The following is a 17,307-nucleotide window of genomic DNA, read 5'->3' as shown; positions in this document are numbered from 1 at the left end:
ATTAGAATAATTTAATGAATTAAGAGTGACACGAAAAAACTACTTTTTTTAAAGAAAAATAAATGGATTTTTGTATTTTTGAGTTCATAAATGTGAAAAAAAATTGAATGTTTTAATCAGATAACTAACCAACTAATAACAAATTTTTTGGAACTTTAAAAAGATAGCAAATGATATTCAAAATAAATAATTTTAAAAGAAAAGTCAGAGCTTTATTATTACTAGTTTTACAAAGAAAAATCATTATAATTCCGAGAATTAACTAGTTTTTTTTTTATTAATTTTGAATTTTTTGAATGAGTTAATGAATTAATAAAAATTTTATTAACTGAAATTCAAAAAACTTTTACATTATTCTCGAATTGTTTCTTATTTTTTTACTGTTTTTAATAAATATATTTAAAGAAAATGCTTGAAAACTACCTATTTTAAAATTAGCAAAAATAATAGTTTTAAAAAATTAATATCTTATAAAAACGTGTTTAATTTATGAATTTAACGTTTTTACGTTAAATTTTTTACATCCATTAAACAAATCCAACATAAATGAACTAATAATTTAAAAAAATGGAATAGTTTTTAAATTTTTGTAGCAACACTCTTGATTGATGAAATTATTTATAAACTTCTATTTATGTTCCAAATTTTGTTAAAGTCCAAGAATTTTTTTTCAAAATCAATATCAAAAAATCAATATTTTGCACATATAAGCAAAAATCTAATCGTGTCACTCTTTTTTCATTTTAAACAAATAATGTGAAAAAAGTTAAAAATTGCACATTATCAGAATAAAATATAAATTATATATATAAATATATAATTTATATTATCCTGATCTAAACAATTATATTTATGGCACCACTATATATAATAAATCTTAACCAAGAAAAAATGTTTGGATTTTCATAAAATCCGAGTATAATTTGTTTGCAATTTAGAGTATTTGTTATTAATTTTATACATATAAATTTAAGTAGTTTTAAACAAAACAAAAATTGCTAGAAATTAATTATTACTTATTACAATTATTAATGAACACAAGTTGTTTTAATAAAATGAATGAAAAAACGGTCAGTATGCGGAAAATAAGGCAGTTTTGGCACTTTTTTATAATAACATCTAGTTTATAACACGTATGTATATATATATATATATATATATATATATATATTTATATATATATATATATATATATATATACGTGTAATTATTTATATATTAATATTTAGCGGTACATAGCATCTTCTCCAAATAGATTTCTCGTTGGTGTACTAGAATAAAAAAACATAATAATTTAATAATAAATATAAGAAGTGAATTTTTTATATTGCAAAAAGTACTTTAGCAAAAATACAACTAAAAAGTACTAAATATACAATATGTTACGATATGTTTGTGGTTACGTAGCATCTACGTTACAAGTGTTTCATTACTGTAGCTTCCAAGTCACAAAGCTGTCACAAAAAAAATTAAATTGAAAAAAAAATATTTGAAGAGATCAAAACAAAATGAACTACAAAATTTTGTGATATTCAATATTTAGATATAGCCACGTATAAAAATAGATATAAATAGAATAAGTATGAATTTTGTAATATTTGATATTTATTTTTTTGTTTACGTAGCATGTATTTAGTATGTAGGTTGCATATGTTTCATTTATGTGTCTTCCAAGTTACGTAGCAGTTACATAAAAATATTTAAAAACAAACTGAATTAAAACGTTGTGTGATATTTAATACTATGACACTTTGTTTTAGTTCACGTGTGTTTCATTTATGTGTCGCCCAAGTTATGTAGCAGTTACATAACAAAAATTCAATAAAATGAATAAATCCTGATAAATCATTAAAGTTTTGCCTTTTTGCTAAAGTACTATAAATGCAATACTATATGTATATTACTATATTATAAATATTTACCTTTATATAAATCCACCAAGCTTGCATTCCATGTTAATAAAAGCAAAAACAAAACTTCAAAAACCAAAATAACAAAAAAAATTATATTAATGATGATGATGAAAATTAAATGATGTTAAAAAATTATGAATACCCAGAATATTTTTCCATTCCGACCACTCGTTCCGATTATTATTAATAATATTATTTATATTATATACATATTTGTTTAAATATTTTTTCACTAATATATATATTTATAATTGTATATATTCGTATACATAATAATTTATATTTTTTATAATATTTATGACGATATATTTATATATGTATAAATAATTTGGTATTGCTATTTTATATTTTTTATAATATTTGATGATATATGTATGTATATATACATATAAAATGATATGAATACGATATATGGATTTGATCCTTTAATGATTTTTCTAACTATTTGCAGACCTATAATATATATATATATATATATATATTAGGTTGGTCCTTAAAATGGTCATTTTCGAATTTCCTTGCTCCCAGGGGCTCAAATGGGTCCAAATTGATAAAAAACAATTCTCTGCAAGTTTTAGCTCTTAATATTAACGTTTAGATAAAGCGCAATTCAATCAAACTTCGTATGGAAAAGCATGGATAAAATTTGAAAATTAAAAAAAATGTTTTAAGTGTAACTTAGCGACAAATAAATGAGTTTTATTCATTCATTTGTTCGCTAAATTACATCTAAAAACATTTTTAAATTTTTTGAAAATTTTTCCATGCTATTTCCATACAAAACTTTGATTGAATTGCGCTTTATCTAAACGTTATTATTAAGGGCTAAAACTTTCAGAGAATTGTTTTTTATCTATGTGGAATCATTTGAGCCCTTGGGAGCAAGGAAATTCGAAAATGTCCATATTAAGGACCACCCTAATATATATATATATATATATATATATTTATAATTTATGTACGTATATAATTTTTCAGTCAAATCACTTAACTTAAATTTAATTTAAAATCTACAAAACTTTAACAATATATTTTAAAACCAATTTTTCTGTTTGTAAGTTTTACTATTTCCAAACAAATTTTTGGTTCTATGTTTTAAATTATTTTAAATACCAAAAATTATATTTTTAATATTTAAAACATTAATAATGAGTGCTATAATGACTTAATCCACTTGAAATAGTAATAATATACCCAAAAAACGTAATGAAATGTAAAAGTTACGTAACAATAACATAACTCTATAGTGACTTAAGTAACGTATGATTATGATTATGTACTAGTTACGTTTTAGTCTATCTTTTGTAATTTATAAATATTTTATTTGTGACATTTAAAATGTCTCAATAAATCGAAGTTTTGATAATTTATTGCAAAAATATCACTGGAAGGGGAGTACTGTGGCGATGTTTTATTATGATGCATTACATTTTAATGATGCATATTATTTTAAATACCAAAAATTATATTTTTATTATTTAAAATATTAATAATAGTGCTATGATGACTTAACCCACTTGAAATAGCAAAATACTCAACAAATGCGATGAAATGTATAAGTTACATTACAAAAACGTAACTGAATAGTAAATTAAGTAACGTTATAGTTACGTATTAGTTACGTTTTTAATTAATTGCAAATATATTTTTAATATAATATACTCAGCAAATGCTATAATACGTATAAGTTACATAACAACCACGTAACTAAAGAGTAACTTAAATAACGTTGTAGTTACGTATTAGTGACATTTTAATATACTCAAGAAATGCAAAAAAACGTATAAGTTACATCACAGCAACGTAACTAAATAGTTACCTAAGTAACGTTATTTGTGCCAATTAAAATGTATCAATAAATCAAAGTTCTAATAATTTATTGTACATTTTTTTTAACATTTATTTTACTAAGAAAAAGTAACGTCATTACTGTAGGGGGAGTACTGTGGCGATGGTTTGTTATGATGTTTAAGAAAAAATGAATCACAATGTTAGGTACATTTTTTGCCAATGTTTTGGTGTTAAAGCGTGAAAAAACTTATATTATGTTAAAAAATATGGATTAAGCCAGTACAGCACAAAAATTCTAGGATTTATTTTTAATACTTAAAATTTATTAAATTAATTTTAATAAATCTATTACGTAACGTTGTTCAAATACGAGCTGTGTAAAAAAATTAAACTCGACGACACGAATAATAAAATATTAATTTTATCTTTCGTTTTATAAAATCTTTTCGCATTATTAAAACTCGGTCTCGGATATAAAATGTGAACAGGAGGAGGTTGACCAAAGTCGTCGAATTCTTGGGAATCTAAAAATACTAAAGATGATGGAATCCATTTGGGTCTGATAACCGAAACGTTAGAAAAAATGATACAAATAAATGATACATATAAATGATAGAAATAAATGATACAAGTGAATGATATAAATCAATGATACAAATAAATGATATAAATGAATCCCGGAGCAAGCATGAAATTTAAATAATTAGTTAGTTGTATGTTTGGATGAAAGCATGCAGTTTTTGCAATATTGAACACATCTTACCTTGTGCATCTCTTAACGTTGACTCCTGACAAAGACTTTCGCCTTAGATCAATAGATCTTTCGTCTTGAATTTCTAAATCGTATATGCATCCTTTGAAACCTGTACTGTACCTGCCTCCTGTTAAACTGAAGATATCTGGCGCACCACCTGGAAAAAGGATATTTAATCAATATCTAGTGGTATCCTGTACTCAATCTGTTAATGTCTTACTCAACCCTAATGGAATAATATTATTATACTTTATTACCTTCATACAGGCATAGCAAATCATAAACCCTCATCCCTTAATATATAATTTCAAAATATTAAATAATCCTTTCATTGTCATTGCATCAAAATATAATTTTAATTTAAAATGAAATGCATCATAATGAAACATCGCCACATTACTCCCCTTCCAGTGATATATTTGAAATAAATTATCAAAACTTCGATTTATTGAGATATTTAAAATGTCACAAATGAAATATTTTTAAATTAGACATAAATGACTAAAACGTAACTAATACGTAACTACAACGTTACTTAAGTTATTATGTAGTTACGTTGCTGTGATGTAACTTATACGTTATATCGCATTTTTTTGAGTATAATGAAATGTAACTAATACGTAACTACAACGTTACTTAAGTTACTATTTAGGTACGATGTCAGTTTTTGAGTGAACTAAGCGTCCGATTTGAATTGCTCTTGAGGATAAAAATTATTACATCTTTTTTATTTTCCATAAAATATTTTTGTAATTTTGGATTAAAAATTCAAAAAATTGCCGAGGCTAAGCACAGTCTAAGCGCCACCCTGGTAAAAATGTTTACCCAAGTGCGTTTAGACTGTTTATATACAGGAGAACTTTTTCAATTTTGTGAAAACTATTGAAAAATGTGAAAATGCCGCCAAGCTAAGCACAGTATAAGTAAAAGTGTCGCACAGAATTATTTGCAAATGCGTTTAGACTGTGACTATACGGAAGCACTTTTTCAATTTGTGTAAATTAGGCAACTATTTTTTTGAAATTGAATTCGAAATGAACTGACAATTGTTAATGTTCTGGAGATAATAAATTGATTTATGATTTACATTTGATTTGCTCAGATATAACAAGATAGCAAAAATAATGATAGTTACTGCATTTGTAATAATATATTAGAAAACGTTTAAAATTTCTCAAATATTTCATTACGGTACGGGAAGTTCCAGCAATTTGCCTTAAGGCACGATGCCATACACCTAGTGGCATCGTGCCTTAAGGCGTGCATTAAATCAAATCAAATATCATCTAACAAACACAAGTATTGATTCAAACTTCAACTAAGTAACATATCATCTATAAATCTTATTACTGTATTATTTCATTTAAATATACAACAATTTATCTACTTATCATCTTTTAATCGTTCTGCTTTAGCCATTATCTAAATATATCTGGTCCTTCAAAAATATAAACAAAGTGCAAGTGTATTTAATAAAGTTTGGCAGCATCTTGGTGGATCACAAACTTTATACATTTCTGTAATCTATCTTGTAATAATACAATCAATATCAATTATCCTGGTCTACTTACCAACATAAAGATTTCCTGGACAGTCCATTTCTGTGTCAACACCTTCGCTTTCTCCATACTCAGTGAACAGACCATCAATTTCGACACTGGCTTCTTTACCAGTTCTCTTCAAAACCACATTGTGAACAGCACCATCATCAACCCTTAAGAAAACGTTTCTGACATGTGCTGGTCCACCACCCAAATCGTAAGAGAACTCCAGGAAGGAATCCACCACTAAAAAAAGAAATTAGAACAAATTTCGTAAGAGAACTCCAGTAAGGAATACACCACTAAAAAAAGAAATCAGAACAAATTTCGTAAGAGAACTCCAGGAAGGAATCCACAACTAAAAAAAGAAATTAGAACAAATTTCGTAAGAGAACTTCAGGAAGGAATCCACAACTAAAAAAGAAATTAGAACAAATTTCGTAAGAGAACTCCAGTAAGGAATACACCACTAAAAAAAGAAATCAGAACAAATTTCGTAAGAGAACTCCAGGAAGGAATCCACAACTAAAAAAAGAAATTAGAACAAATTTCGTAAGAGAACTTCAGGAAGGAATCCACAACTAAAAAAAGAAATTAGAACAAATTTCGTAAGAGAACTCCACTAAGGAATACACCACTAAAAAAAGAAATGGTTGAGGCTAGGGTTTGTCGGTTTTCAAACCCGGTTTTAAAAACCGATTTTTTGGCGAAAATTATGGTATTCTAAAACCGTTTTTTTTAGTGAAAAAAGTCGGTTTTCACTGAATAAATAGAAAATGACAAATATAGCCAAATATAAAAGATAAATGCAAGCGTTTTGATTCTTAAAATCATATCGGTTCAATAGCATGTGATATCTTATCAGTCTGCAATGGTTCCCAGAAAGGTTTTGTATATATTAATTTAGATTTTTATATCAGTGTATATATTAATTTAAATCAATTTGACGAAGTAACTTCCTCTACTCAAACTTAAAAAAAAAAGAGTTTTAAACACTAGAAGCCACAAACTAAAGAACAAAGAACTTAGAATTATTATATCAGGCTCTAAAAACAATTAAGCATAATTTGGTCGCAAGTATGAGAGTATTTTCTATTTCAGAAAATTTTGTGAGTAAACAGAGGACACGTCTAAGTAGAAATTTGATAGACGTTCTCAGTTTTTTGAAATTATATTTTATTAAACAAAAAAACAATTAAAATGTTTAAAATTAATTAATTAAAATTGTTAGGAAAAGACAATACCCGAGTTTAGCGTAATTGTTTTTAAAACTGAAATTGATATTAATAAGTATGTATCAATATTTATCTAATTTTTTTTTTTTAATTTAATGCATTTTTGTTATTTAACAATGTATTATTTTTATTTATTCGAAAACTTTCTTTTCACTATTATAAAAAATTTTTCATTCTTATATGTGAAAATGATGCATGAATAACGAATAATTATTTCCAAAGTTATTTAATTAAGACAAACTATTATTATTTAGTTCTAGTTTAATAAAATTAAACAATACAAAAATTCAGTCAAATACTGCTCTAAATTACATTAAATTTGCGGATAAATTACAGAATATTCGAGCAAAAATTTATTTTCTATATAAAATTCGAAAACCGGTTAAAACCGGTTTTTTAGTAAAATTAAAATTCGAAAACCGGTTTTCTGAAATGTCGGTTTTTTGTATAAACCAGAAGCCATCTAGCGGCGAAGTGTTACATTTTATATATTTCATAAATGTGTAGTATTAAAAGTCTGTTTTTTTTTTCATTTAAATCAAATAGTTTTATGAGCGCTATTTCGACCAAAATTAAAATTAATCGTATTTCATCTAGAATTGACTTGGTTTTGGAATAAAAAATTGGTAAAGAAGTTCACAGGAAACACCATTTTTTCCTCTCTATTTACTGTACTAATTTCTTTGATTGTAGATAGAATAGTGCACATATGAATAGGATTTGACCAATCAATTCACTTCAAATATGAACTTAAGTAATAATGTATATTGAATTATTAGTGAGAAAAATGTAATTTAGATATTAAAAATACTAAAAGCCAGTTAAAATATGGTACGAAATTATAAAAGTTATAGTCAACGTTATTGAAGCAATTATTTTGGGTAGAAAAATTCTAGGTGATATTGTACCTGAATTTGTTATACCTTTTAAAAGACTTCAATTTTCAATACGTATATCTTATGCTATAAATCACAAAGGCAGACGATAATTTTTTGTGCAATAAATTTAGAAAATCAATGTTTTAGTCGTGAATAAACAAAAATTCATTCATTCATACATCCACATGTACAGGTATGACTAAAAAAAATCGGATAACCCTTGGCATTAAAATAAATTGAGCTATTGGAAATAAATTTGTGATATGAAAGTTAATTTATTACCTGCTAGCGAGATGTAATCTTTGTCTCCTCCATCGACACCAGCTTTTTGTCCATGCCAGAAAATAAGACCATTACTTGCGTTCGTTGATAAACTTAAAGCAATAACTTCAGTAGCACTTTGGTCGTCAGTATGGGGCAACAAACCTCTACTCAATTCCACATAACCATCACCAGCAAATGATACGGAACTATCAAATTCAGCAACTGCAAAAACCACAAAAATACATAACACCAATACTTTATGCACTATATATTAGGGAATGCAATACCGATTGAAAATTTCAATACCGGTATTTCGGTATTTTTTCATTTTAAAACCGGAATACCGGTAAATTACCGGTATTTTTATTATCTTAAACAAACGTAAACAAAATTGAAAGTTACTAGTACAAATATGAACTAGTTGGTATTGGTATTTTGCCTTGAGGCAAGTTACATGAACTTCCCGAAATGTGTAAATAAATAAATTAATTTATGAGTGATTATAAGTATTCCGAGTAGATTTATTATACATCATTGAAAACGAAAGAACACTTCGATAAGGAGTAGTTTCTAAAAGCAAATTTTCAAAAATCAATAATTTTTATAATTGAACCAGTTGCCGTAGTACTTCAATGGTTTAGTATGTTCATTAAGACCAAGTACACTATCGTTATACCAAGTAAATCGTCTAATTTTAATTTTAACTCACGTCAAAAAAACAACTTATTTTCTCAAACTTTGATGAATTTTTAAAATTAAACTACTTGTCGTAAGGCCGTAATATTACAGAAAGTGGTATAAGACCATGATATATATCGCTAAAAAAATTTCCATAAAAATCGGCTTAAATTCTTTTTTCAACAGTTAACCTAAAACTAATCAGTACCATTTCCAACTAATATCTTTCGAACAGTTTTAGATTTTTGAAAATCGGTTCGGTAGGATGAGCTTAAATATGGACAAAAAGTTTAACACTTTTTTACAAATTACAAAGAAACAGATTGGCAGATCGTCGCACAAAACTGATAAGCGATAGTCCTCATCGAAATACATCAAATGGCTCTTAAATTTCTGAAATCGGTTCAGACGTTTTTGAGAAAACGTCGATGAGAGGTCTAATTTTGACAAATGCCAAAAGAACGATACTAATTTTTGCAAACTTCGACGAATTTTCAAAGTTAAACCAATTGTCGTAGGGCCGTAATATTTTAGTATGATATAGAAGACTATAGTATCTACCGTCAAAAAATAATCATAAAAATCGTTGAATTTTTTTTTTAACACTTTATTACAAGAAAACGGCCCGGCCGATCTTTACCAAAAACTAATCAGCACGATTCCCAATCAATATCTTTCGAACGGTTTTTGAATTTTCATAATCGGTTCAGAATTGCGGGCTAAAACGTGCACGAAAATTTTTTCACCATTCTGCTATTTACAAAGAAACGGCCCGGCCGATCGTCGCACAAGACTGAGAAACGCTAGTCCTCATCGAGATACATCGAATGACTTTTAAACTTTTGAAATCCATCCAGCCGTTTTTGAGAAAACGTCGATTTACGGCAATAAATCTGTTCACACACACACACACACATACTTTTTCCACATTTGGTCCCATTCGATTCAGAATGGCTTGAAACGTCGAGAAAACATAAAATTAGCAAGCCGGATTTTTTGATGAAAACAAACTTCTCCTTCAACTGTACAACTACAACTGTATTCAACTAAACAATAAATTTATTTTTTTAAATAATAATTTAACAAAAGTATATGCAATTTAATTAATTCATTATCACTATCGAGAATATTGAGTACTTTTCACCAAAATCAAACTTATGAGTAAAAAAGACCAAAAACTCATAAAAGATCATATTACATTATTATAATAAACTCTGTATTGTCTGTATCCGATGTGTTGAATTAGCATAATCTCCAATATTTAAAAAAAATAATTTTTCTACACTAATTTAAGATTAAGAAATAAATAATAAGTTACTAAAATTGTTGAGTATTGTTATTTAAAACAATGTGATGCTTCTATAGTATTTTCAAACTTCAAAACGTTTTCAAAAAATATTTTAAGAAGCAAAAATATTTAGTAATTATCATAATTATTATGTATAAAGTTAGAAAAGAATGAAGATTACGCAGGGGTAATCTGTATGATATAAAATATTTTGGCGCAAATATCACTTAAAAAACCGTTACATTTTTACAATAGATGAAAGAAACATCATTATCTATCAGTCTAATTCTATTTATTGTAACACGATATGAAGCCCGTCGGAAAGCAATAAATATTAGGTTGTCAATTATCTCCCTTCCGCTTTTTTGCTCTTGGTTTATAATACAAAAAGGCGGAAGGGAGATATTTGACAACCTAATATTTGACATTTGTTTATCTTATAAAATCACTTGAAGATATAGCTGTTTATGCGATTATGGAATTTAAAGATAAATTTGTTCCGAGAAATTTAAACTTTAATGTATTATATATCAAATAGCGCTTATGTAAAAATACCGAAAATACCGGTATTTATGGAATAAAAACCGGTAAAAATACAGCCGAAAAATCGGGCGGTTTACCGGTAATTCGGTATACCGGTATACCGGTATTGCATTCCCTACTATGTATCATTTACCATACCGTCTTCGCAATTGGTTCCCATGAATCCCAATGGGCAGTAACATTGGTAACTTCCACCTAAGGCATGGCATGATCCACCATTCTGACAAGGTCTTAAAGTTTCACAAGGATTCAAAGCTGCATCACAAGTTTTTCCGGTGAATCCTTCAGGACATTGGCACATGAAATCGTAAGAACCAGGTTCCAAACGACAAATACCTCCGTTGGAACATGGGTTTGTATCACAAGGCGATGGTGTATGGTGGATGGCATGATGACCTCCGTGTTGACCAGAAGACACATGATCTCCTAGATGAAAGATAGAAAATTAGTAGGAGCAAGTGCGAAATTTTCTGGTCTAAAACACGTACCTCCATAAGATGTGTCATGGCTTCCGACTACTAAGTTGTCTTCATCATTTTCCAAGTAACCTGGTTGTTCCTCGTGTCCATTGCTGGATGAATCACATTGTCCTACATTTGCAGAATCATCAATAGAACTGTAGTCAGCAGCCAAACCGGCAACATCAATCTAAACATAAAGAATATAAAAATCACCATTTGCATTCCCCTCGACTATCTTTTTCCCAAAAATATTTTTTCCCCTAAATATTTTTTTCAAAAACTTTTTCCCCAAAATTGTTTTCCTAAAAAATTGAAAGATTATAGTCCTTGGTTTTTGTCCAAAAATTTTTTTCCCGAAATTTTTTACCCCAAAATTTTTTTTCACAGATTTTTTCCCAATTTTTGTTCCAAAGTTTTTTTTTTAAAATTGTCCATAAACTATTGTCGATAAACTTTTGTCCATAAAATAAGTCAATGAAATATTGTCCATGGTTTTTGCCCAAAATTTTTTACCCCAAAATTGTTTTACCAAAAAATTTTTCCCCAAAATGTTTTTCCCTATTTTTTTTCCTCAAAAAATCAAAGACCATGGTTTTTCCCCAAAATATTTTCCAAATTTTTTTCCCCAAAGTTTTTTTCTAAATTTTTTTTTTCTGAAAAATTCAAAGACTATAGTCCATGGTTTTTGCCAAAAAAAATTTTTCTCAAAATTTTTTACCCTAAAATTGTTTTACCAAAATATTTTTTCCCCAAAATGTTTTTCCCCAGTTTTTTTCCTCAAAAAATCAAAGACAATAGTCCATGGTTTTTCCCCAAAATATTTTCCAAAATTTTTTTTTCTCCAAAATTTTTTCTCGAAATGTTTTTTCCCAGTTTTTTTTCCAGAATTTTTTTTCTAAAATTTTTTCTCCCAAAATATTTTTTCCCCAAAATTTTTGTCTTGAAAAATTCAAAGACTATATCCCAAGATCCATGGTTTTTGCCCAAAAAATTTTTTCCCAAAATTTTTACCCCAAAATTGTTTTACCAAAATATTTTTCACCAAAGTTTTTTTTTCCAGTTTTTTTCCAAATGTTTTTTATAGTTTTTTTCCTAAAGTTTTTTTCTAAAATTTTTTCCCTCAAAACATTTTTCCCCAAAATTTTTATCTTGAAAAATTCAAAGACTATATCCCAGAATCCATGGTTTTTGCCCAAAAATTTATTTTTCAAAATTTTTTACACCAAAATTGTTTTACCAAAATATTTTTTCCCCAAAATGTTTTTTCTCAATTTTTTTTTCCTAGTTTTTTCCCAAAATTTTTTCCCGCAAAAAATCAAAGTTCTTTTACAAACATTTTTTTTTCTTCAAATTTTTAAGATTTTTTTTCCCTTCAAAAACCTTCCACTTACGTCTTTTACACATCCAACAAATCCTTGATCGACGCCAACACCAGCGTTCAAAGTAGTTTTCTCACCATCAAAGCCACCTACATAAAGTTTGGTATGAAGTGCCAAAGGTTTACGAGGCCCTTTCACCTTTTCTGATGCATCAGGCTGTCCAGAAACTGTCAATCTTGCTTCTCCAGCATGTCTTCCTGCACTTACCTTAACCCATTTACCTTGGGACAAAGGTTGATGGGAACGAACTACTGTCGGGTTTGCTCCGGTATCAAACCTAAATAAAAATTGATAATTAAAAAATTAAAGAATTAAAAAATTAAGTAGATAAAAATTGATTATTACAAGTTGTACTCACTTGAATTCAAGATGTCCATCTTTCAAAGCCAAGCTGACAAAATCACCATGGCCCTTTTCGCTTTCAGCACAGTACAAAATCAAACCGTCCTTGGAGACATCGTCTGGTTTTACTTCCAAGTCGAATCTTGCACGCCTTTTTGGTGGTGGTAGTGTCAAATATCCGTCACCTTTAGGAAAAACATTAAATGTACACTATTCCGGGCTAGTACATTATTACGGTAGTTTTTCATTTTGATCGCAAAATAAGAAAACGGTCAATAAATAATAATTTTATTCAATAGCACATCAATTATAATTTGAATCCTAATAAAATAGTACGACTTTCGAATTTAAATATGTATTAGTTTTTAAAGCCGTAAAATGCTTTTGAAAGACCTCAGTCGTGACCCGATCGCCATCCAATATACCTAGAATATTGTAATAATGAGAGAATCATTTATTTATACCTATTCATCTATGATCAATTATTTCTGTTATATAAATTGAATGAAAATACAGGTATACCCCGCGCACGGTATTCCTGTAAACACGATAGTTTTAATCCGATTAAGCTTTTGGAATATAACCATTATATAACCTGCACATTAAAAAAACAAACATACATCATAAGTTATTAAATTAATATGAATTGCAATTATTCGAAAATAAGTTGCCGAAGCTACTCTTGAATGCAGTAACTTTCTAATAGTCTAATACAGTTTATTAAATATTATTAAAATTATATTCAATATCAGTAAATTTATTTGGGTATGATTTTAAATCGGTCTTTCAGTTTTTCAAAAAACGATGGTTCCAATTAAATATTCACCCAAAACCCTGAAAAGGCTTTAAAAGAAATTTGCCATATTATATTAAATGTATTTTAAAGCTTCTAAAACATACAAAATTCCCAATCAAACCTAATTTAAGCTAGTAGTTATTGTTAACTTAAAAGTCTTTAAAGATTATTTTAAAGTCTTTAAAGATTTACGTTTGTTGGCAGAATTGTAACTTTCAAGTTTAATTTTTTATTTGAGTTAAATTAATATTTATTTTAAATTTATTTTGTTTAATTGCCGTTGAATATTATTCCTTTATTGTTTCATTTATTTGATTTACCGAAACAGTATTGATAATGATTATTATACTGCTATTACTTTAATAATACCAGCTTTTTTTATTTTTATTTTAGAAGTTTTTCAACTTCTTATAATTTTATGACTTTTATAAACTATATAAATGTTTTAAAATCATATCAAAGTGTTATTTTATAATTAACCGTACTTTTTATAACCTATTCAACTATATTTATCAAGGCAATACGATCAAAAATGTATACTTTGAGCGCTATCACAACTCCCGGCATTATGTTCACGGGCCGATTTTTATCACGGAATTAGGGACAAACTCGTGGTTCAGCAAAATGCCAGCAGATTATTTCTATAAATGAGGTTCTACGACGAAAAATCTTGTTTTATAATAATCTTAAAGGTCTAATTAATAAAATATAACAGATTTAGTTTAAAGTCAAACGTTTCTTGAGATCCCGTAATATGATACGTTTACCTTAGTTTTACCAAAATTATCAAACTAAAACTTGTGTTCATACTACCTTTGAATGAAGGTTCTGCAATTGCAACAGTCAATTCACATCTGCTTCCTGTTCTGCCAAATGGACAAGCACATACAAATCCACCTGAGGGTGCATCTGAACATCTACCAGCTCCACAAGCACCTATAATAATAGACATATAGTACACTCTTCACGACAATAAATAAAAACCATCGTACCTGGGTAGCACACGTCGCCACTTCTAGAACAATCGCTTCCAGAGAATCCTTCAGGACACAAACACCTCCATCCAGGAGCTTCTTTAGATTCTTGACATTTACCACCATTATGACAAGCATTTGCAGCACCTCCATAAGGCGAACAAGTTTCACAATCAGCTACCACCATCCCCTGAACCAAGGCATCACCCAAAAGTGAGGCATCACGTTTGTTTAGGGTCAAACCAGAAATACAACCTAGGGTAGAAAAATATCTATAGTAGAGATGGGCTTATCATAATATATTATATAGGCTTATCGAAGCCGGATCGACTCGGATTTGACTCCGCTTCAGGAAGGAGTTATATCCGCTTAACAACTCCACGACTCCGACAATTTGAAACTGAAATACTCGACACAAATGTGTTCTATTGTGCGTTGTTTATGCATCTAAAGATTTGTTAAATCCCATTTAATTTTTTGAAATAAAAATTTATGAATAATTATCAATAAAATATTTTTTCTAAGAAATTCACAAATAAATGACGAGTTGTAAAACTTTTCGGTCGACCACATGATCGACTCAAGGACTCGTAATTTTAACAGTGTTGACCAAAGTAAAAACGCAAAACTTGAGAATCAAATTCAATTTAATTATTTCCTTTCGATGAGAAAATAATTGATTTTTGGATTAATTTTATATAAAATAATGTAGTAAACTTTGTAAAAAAATCAAAACTGTTTATTATAAATATTTTCACCAAAAAATAATTTCTTTGCTTTCTAATTTTTTCTTCTGCTATTTCCATTCGAGAATTAATATTAGGTTGTCAAATATCTCCCTTCCGCCTTTTTGTATTATAACCAATAGCAAAAAAGCGGAAGGGAGATATTTGACAACCTAATATTATATCGGGTAGTACGATTAGCACATTATTACTTTTAGACAATTATATAATTGTGTAAATGTAAAAATTTAATACTATATATTTTTGCTGCTTAAGGGTTACAACTAGTGTAACCGCCCAAAAAAAGGTGATTTTTGGGAATTTATATTAAAAAAAATACTTCATCAATCATTTCAAAATTTTAGGAATATATTTATACATGTTTTAAGAATATATAGTAAAATTTTTGAAGAAAAAAATTTAATATTTTTTAAGTTATCGTCGATCTCCAACGACGCAAAAAAAGGCCCTTCACTGCTGCAGTGATTCCGGCCTTCTACGTAGATGAAATTAAAAAAAAAATCTCGTTAAACTAGATAATATTGCCTGTAAAATGAACTCCGATAAAAAAAAATCAAAAATTGACAAAATGACGGCGTTTTTTTTAAAAAAAGTCGAATTTTACCCAAAATTTTGGTCGTTTTTGGACTGCCAAAATTCGATTTTTGATCCGATCAAAAACTCGATAGTTCATTTTACGGAGAACGATATATAGAACGTGTAAAAAAAAAATTTGATAGTGATCGGATCATTTGTTTTTTGAGTAATCGCTGCAGCAAATTCAATTTTTGATTTTTTTTTTATCGTAGTTCATTTTACAGACAATATTATCTAGTTTAACGAGATTTTTTTTTTTAAATTTCATCCACGTAGAAGGCCGGAATCACTGCAGTAGTGAAAGGCCTTTTTTTGTCGCGCCGTTGATGATCGACGATAACTTAAAAAATATTTAATGTTTTTCTTCAAAAATTTTACTATGTATTCTTAAAACATGTATAAATATATTCCTAAAATTTTGAAATGATCGATAAAGTAGTTTTTTTAATATAAATCCCTAAAAATCACCTTTTTTTAGGCGGTTACACTAGTTGTGCCCCTTAAGCATAATTTGGTCGCAAGTATGAGAGAATTTTCTATTTCAGGAAATTTTGTGAGTAAACAGAGGACACATCTGAGTAGAAATTCGATAGACGTTCTCAATTTTCCGCAATCATATTTTATTAAACAAAAAAAAAACAATTAGAATGTTTTAAATTAATTAATTAAAATTGCTCGGAACAGAAATAAAAGTTTTCCATTCGAGAATTAATATTATATCGGGTAGCTTAATTGTTTATGAAACTAAATTGATATAAACAAGTATGTATTAACATGTATATAATATTTTTAGTTTTTTTTATTTAATGAATTTTTTTTATTTGAAAATGTAATATTTTTATTTATTCGAGATCTTTCCTTTCACTATCATAAAAATATTTTCATTCTTATATGTGAAAATGATGCCTGAATAACAAATAATTATTTTCAAAGTTATTTAGTGAAGATAAACAATTATTTTTTAGTTCTACTAATCAAAATTAAAATAATTTCGTTTACTATCTATAAAATAGAACAATAAAATAAATTCAGTCAAATACTGCTCTAAATCACACTAAATTTGCGGGTAAATTACAGAATATTTGAGCAAAAGTTTATTTTCTATATAAAATTCGAAAACCGGTTAGAAACCGGTTTTTTAGTGAAAT

General features: G+C 27.7%; 1 protein-coding gene across 1 annotated transcript in view; it reads right to left on the bottom strand.

The window, feature by feature from the left end:
- Nucleotides 1-1,200: 1,200 nt before the first annotated feature.
- Nucleotides 1,201-17,307, bottom strand: part of LOC113367845 (basement membrane-specific heparan sulfate proteoglycan core protein-like) — a 144,517-nt gene continuing 128,410 nt past the window's right edge. Inside the window, exons 32-36 of the mRNA XM_026609422.1 lie at nucleotides 11,024-11,311; nucleotides 8,395-8,598; nucleotides 6,030-6,245; nucleotides 4,468-4,615; nucleotides 1,201-1,271 (exon numbers count right to left, since the gene is read on the bottom strand). Of these exons, the coding sequence (XP_026465207.1) occupies nucleotides 1,226-1,271; nucleotides 4,468-4,615; nucleotides 6,030-6,245; nucleotides 8,395-8,598; nucleotides 11,024-11,311 (902 nt within the window). The 3' untranslated portion in view covers nucleotides 1,201-1,225. The remainder of the gene's footprint in view (nucleotides 1,272-4,467; nucleotides 4,616-6,029; nucleotides 6,246-8,394; nucleotides 8,599-11,023; nucleotides 11,312-17,307) is intronic.

Source organism: Ctenocephalides felis, unplaced genomic scaffold (genome assembly GCF_003426905.1).
Source record: "Ctenocephalides felis isolate EL2017-DRISC unplaced genomic scaffold, ASM342690v1 CF-g0.4_SCAFFOLD_01170, whole genome shotgun sequence".
Classification (NCBI taxonomy): Eukaryota; Metazoa; Arthropoda; class Insecta; order Siphonaptera; family Pulicidae; genus Ctenocephalides; species Ctenocephalides felis.
This window is presented reverse-complemented; position numbering and strand designations above follow the sequence as displayed.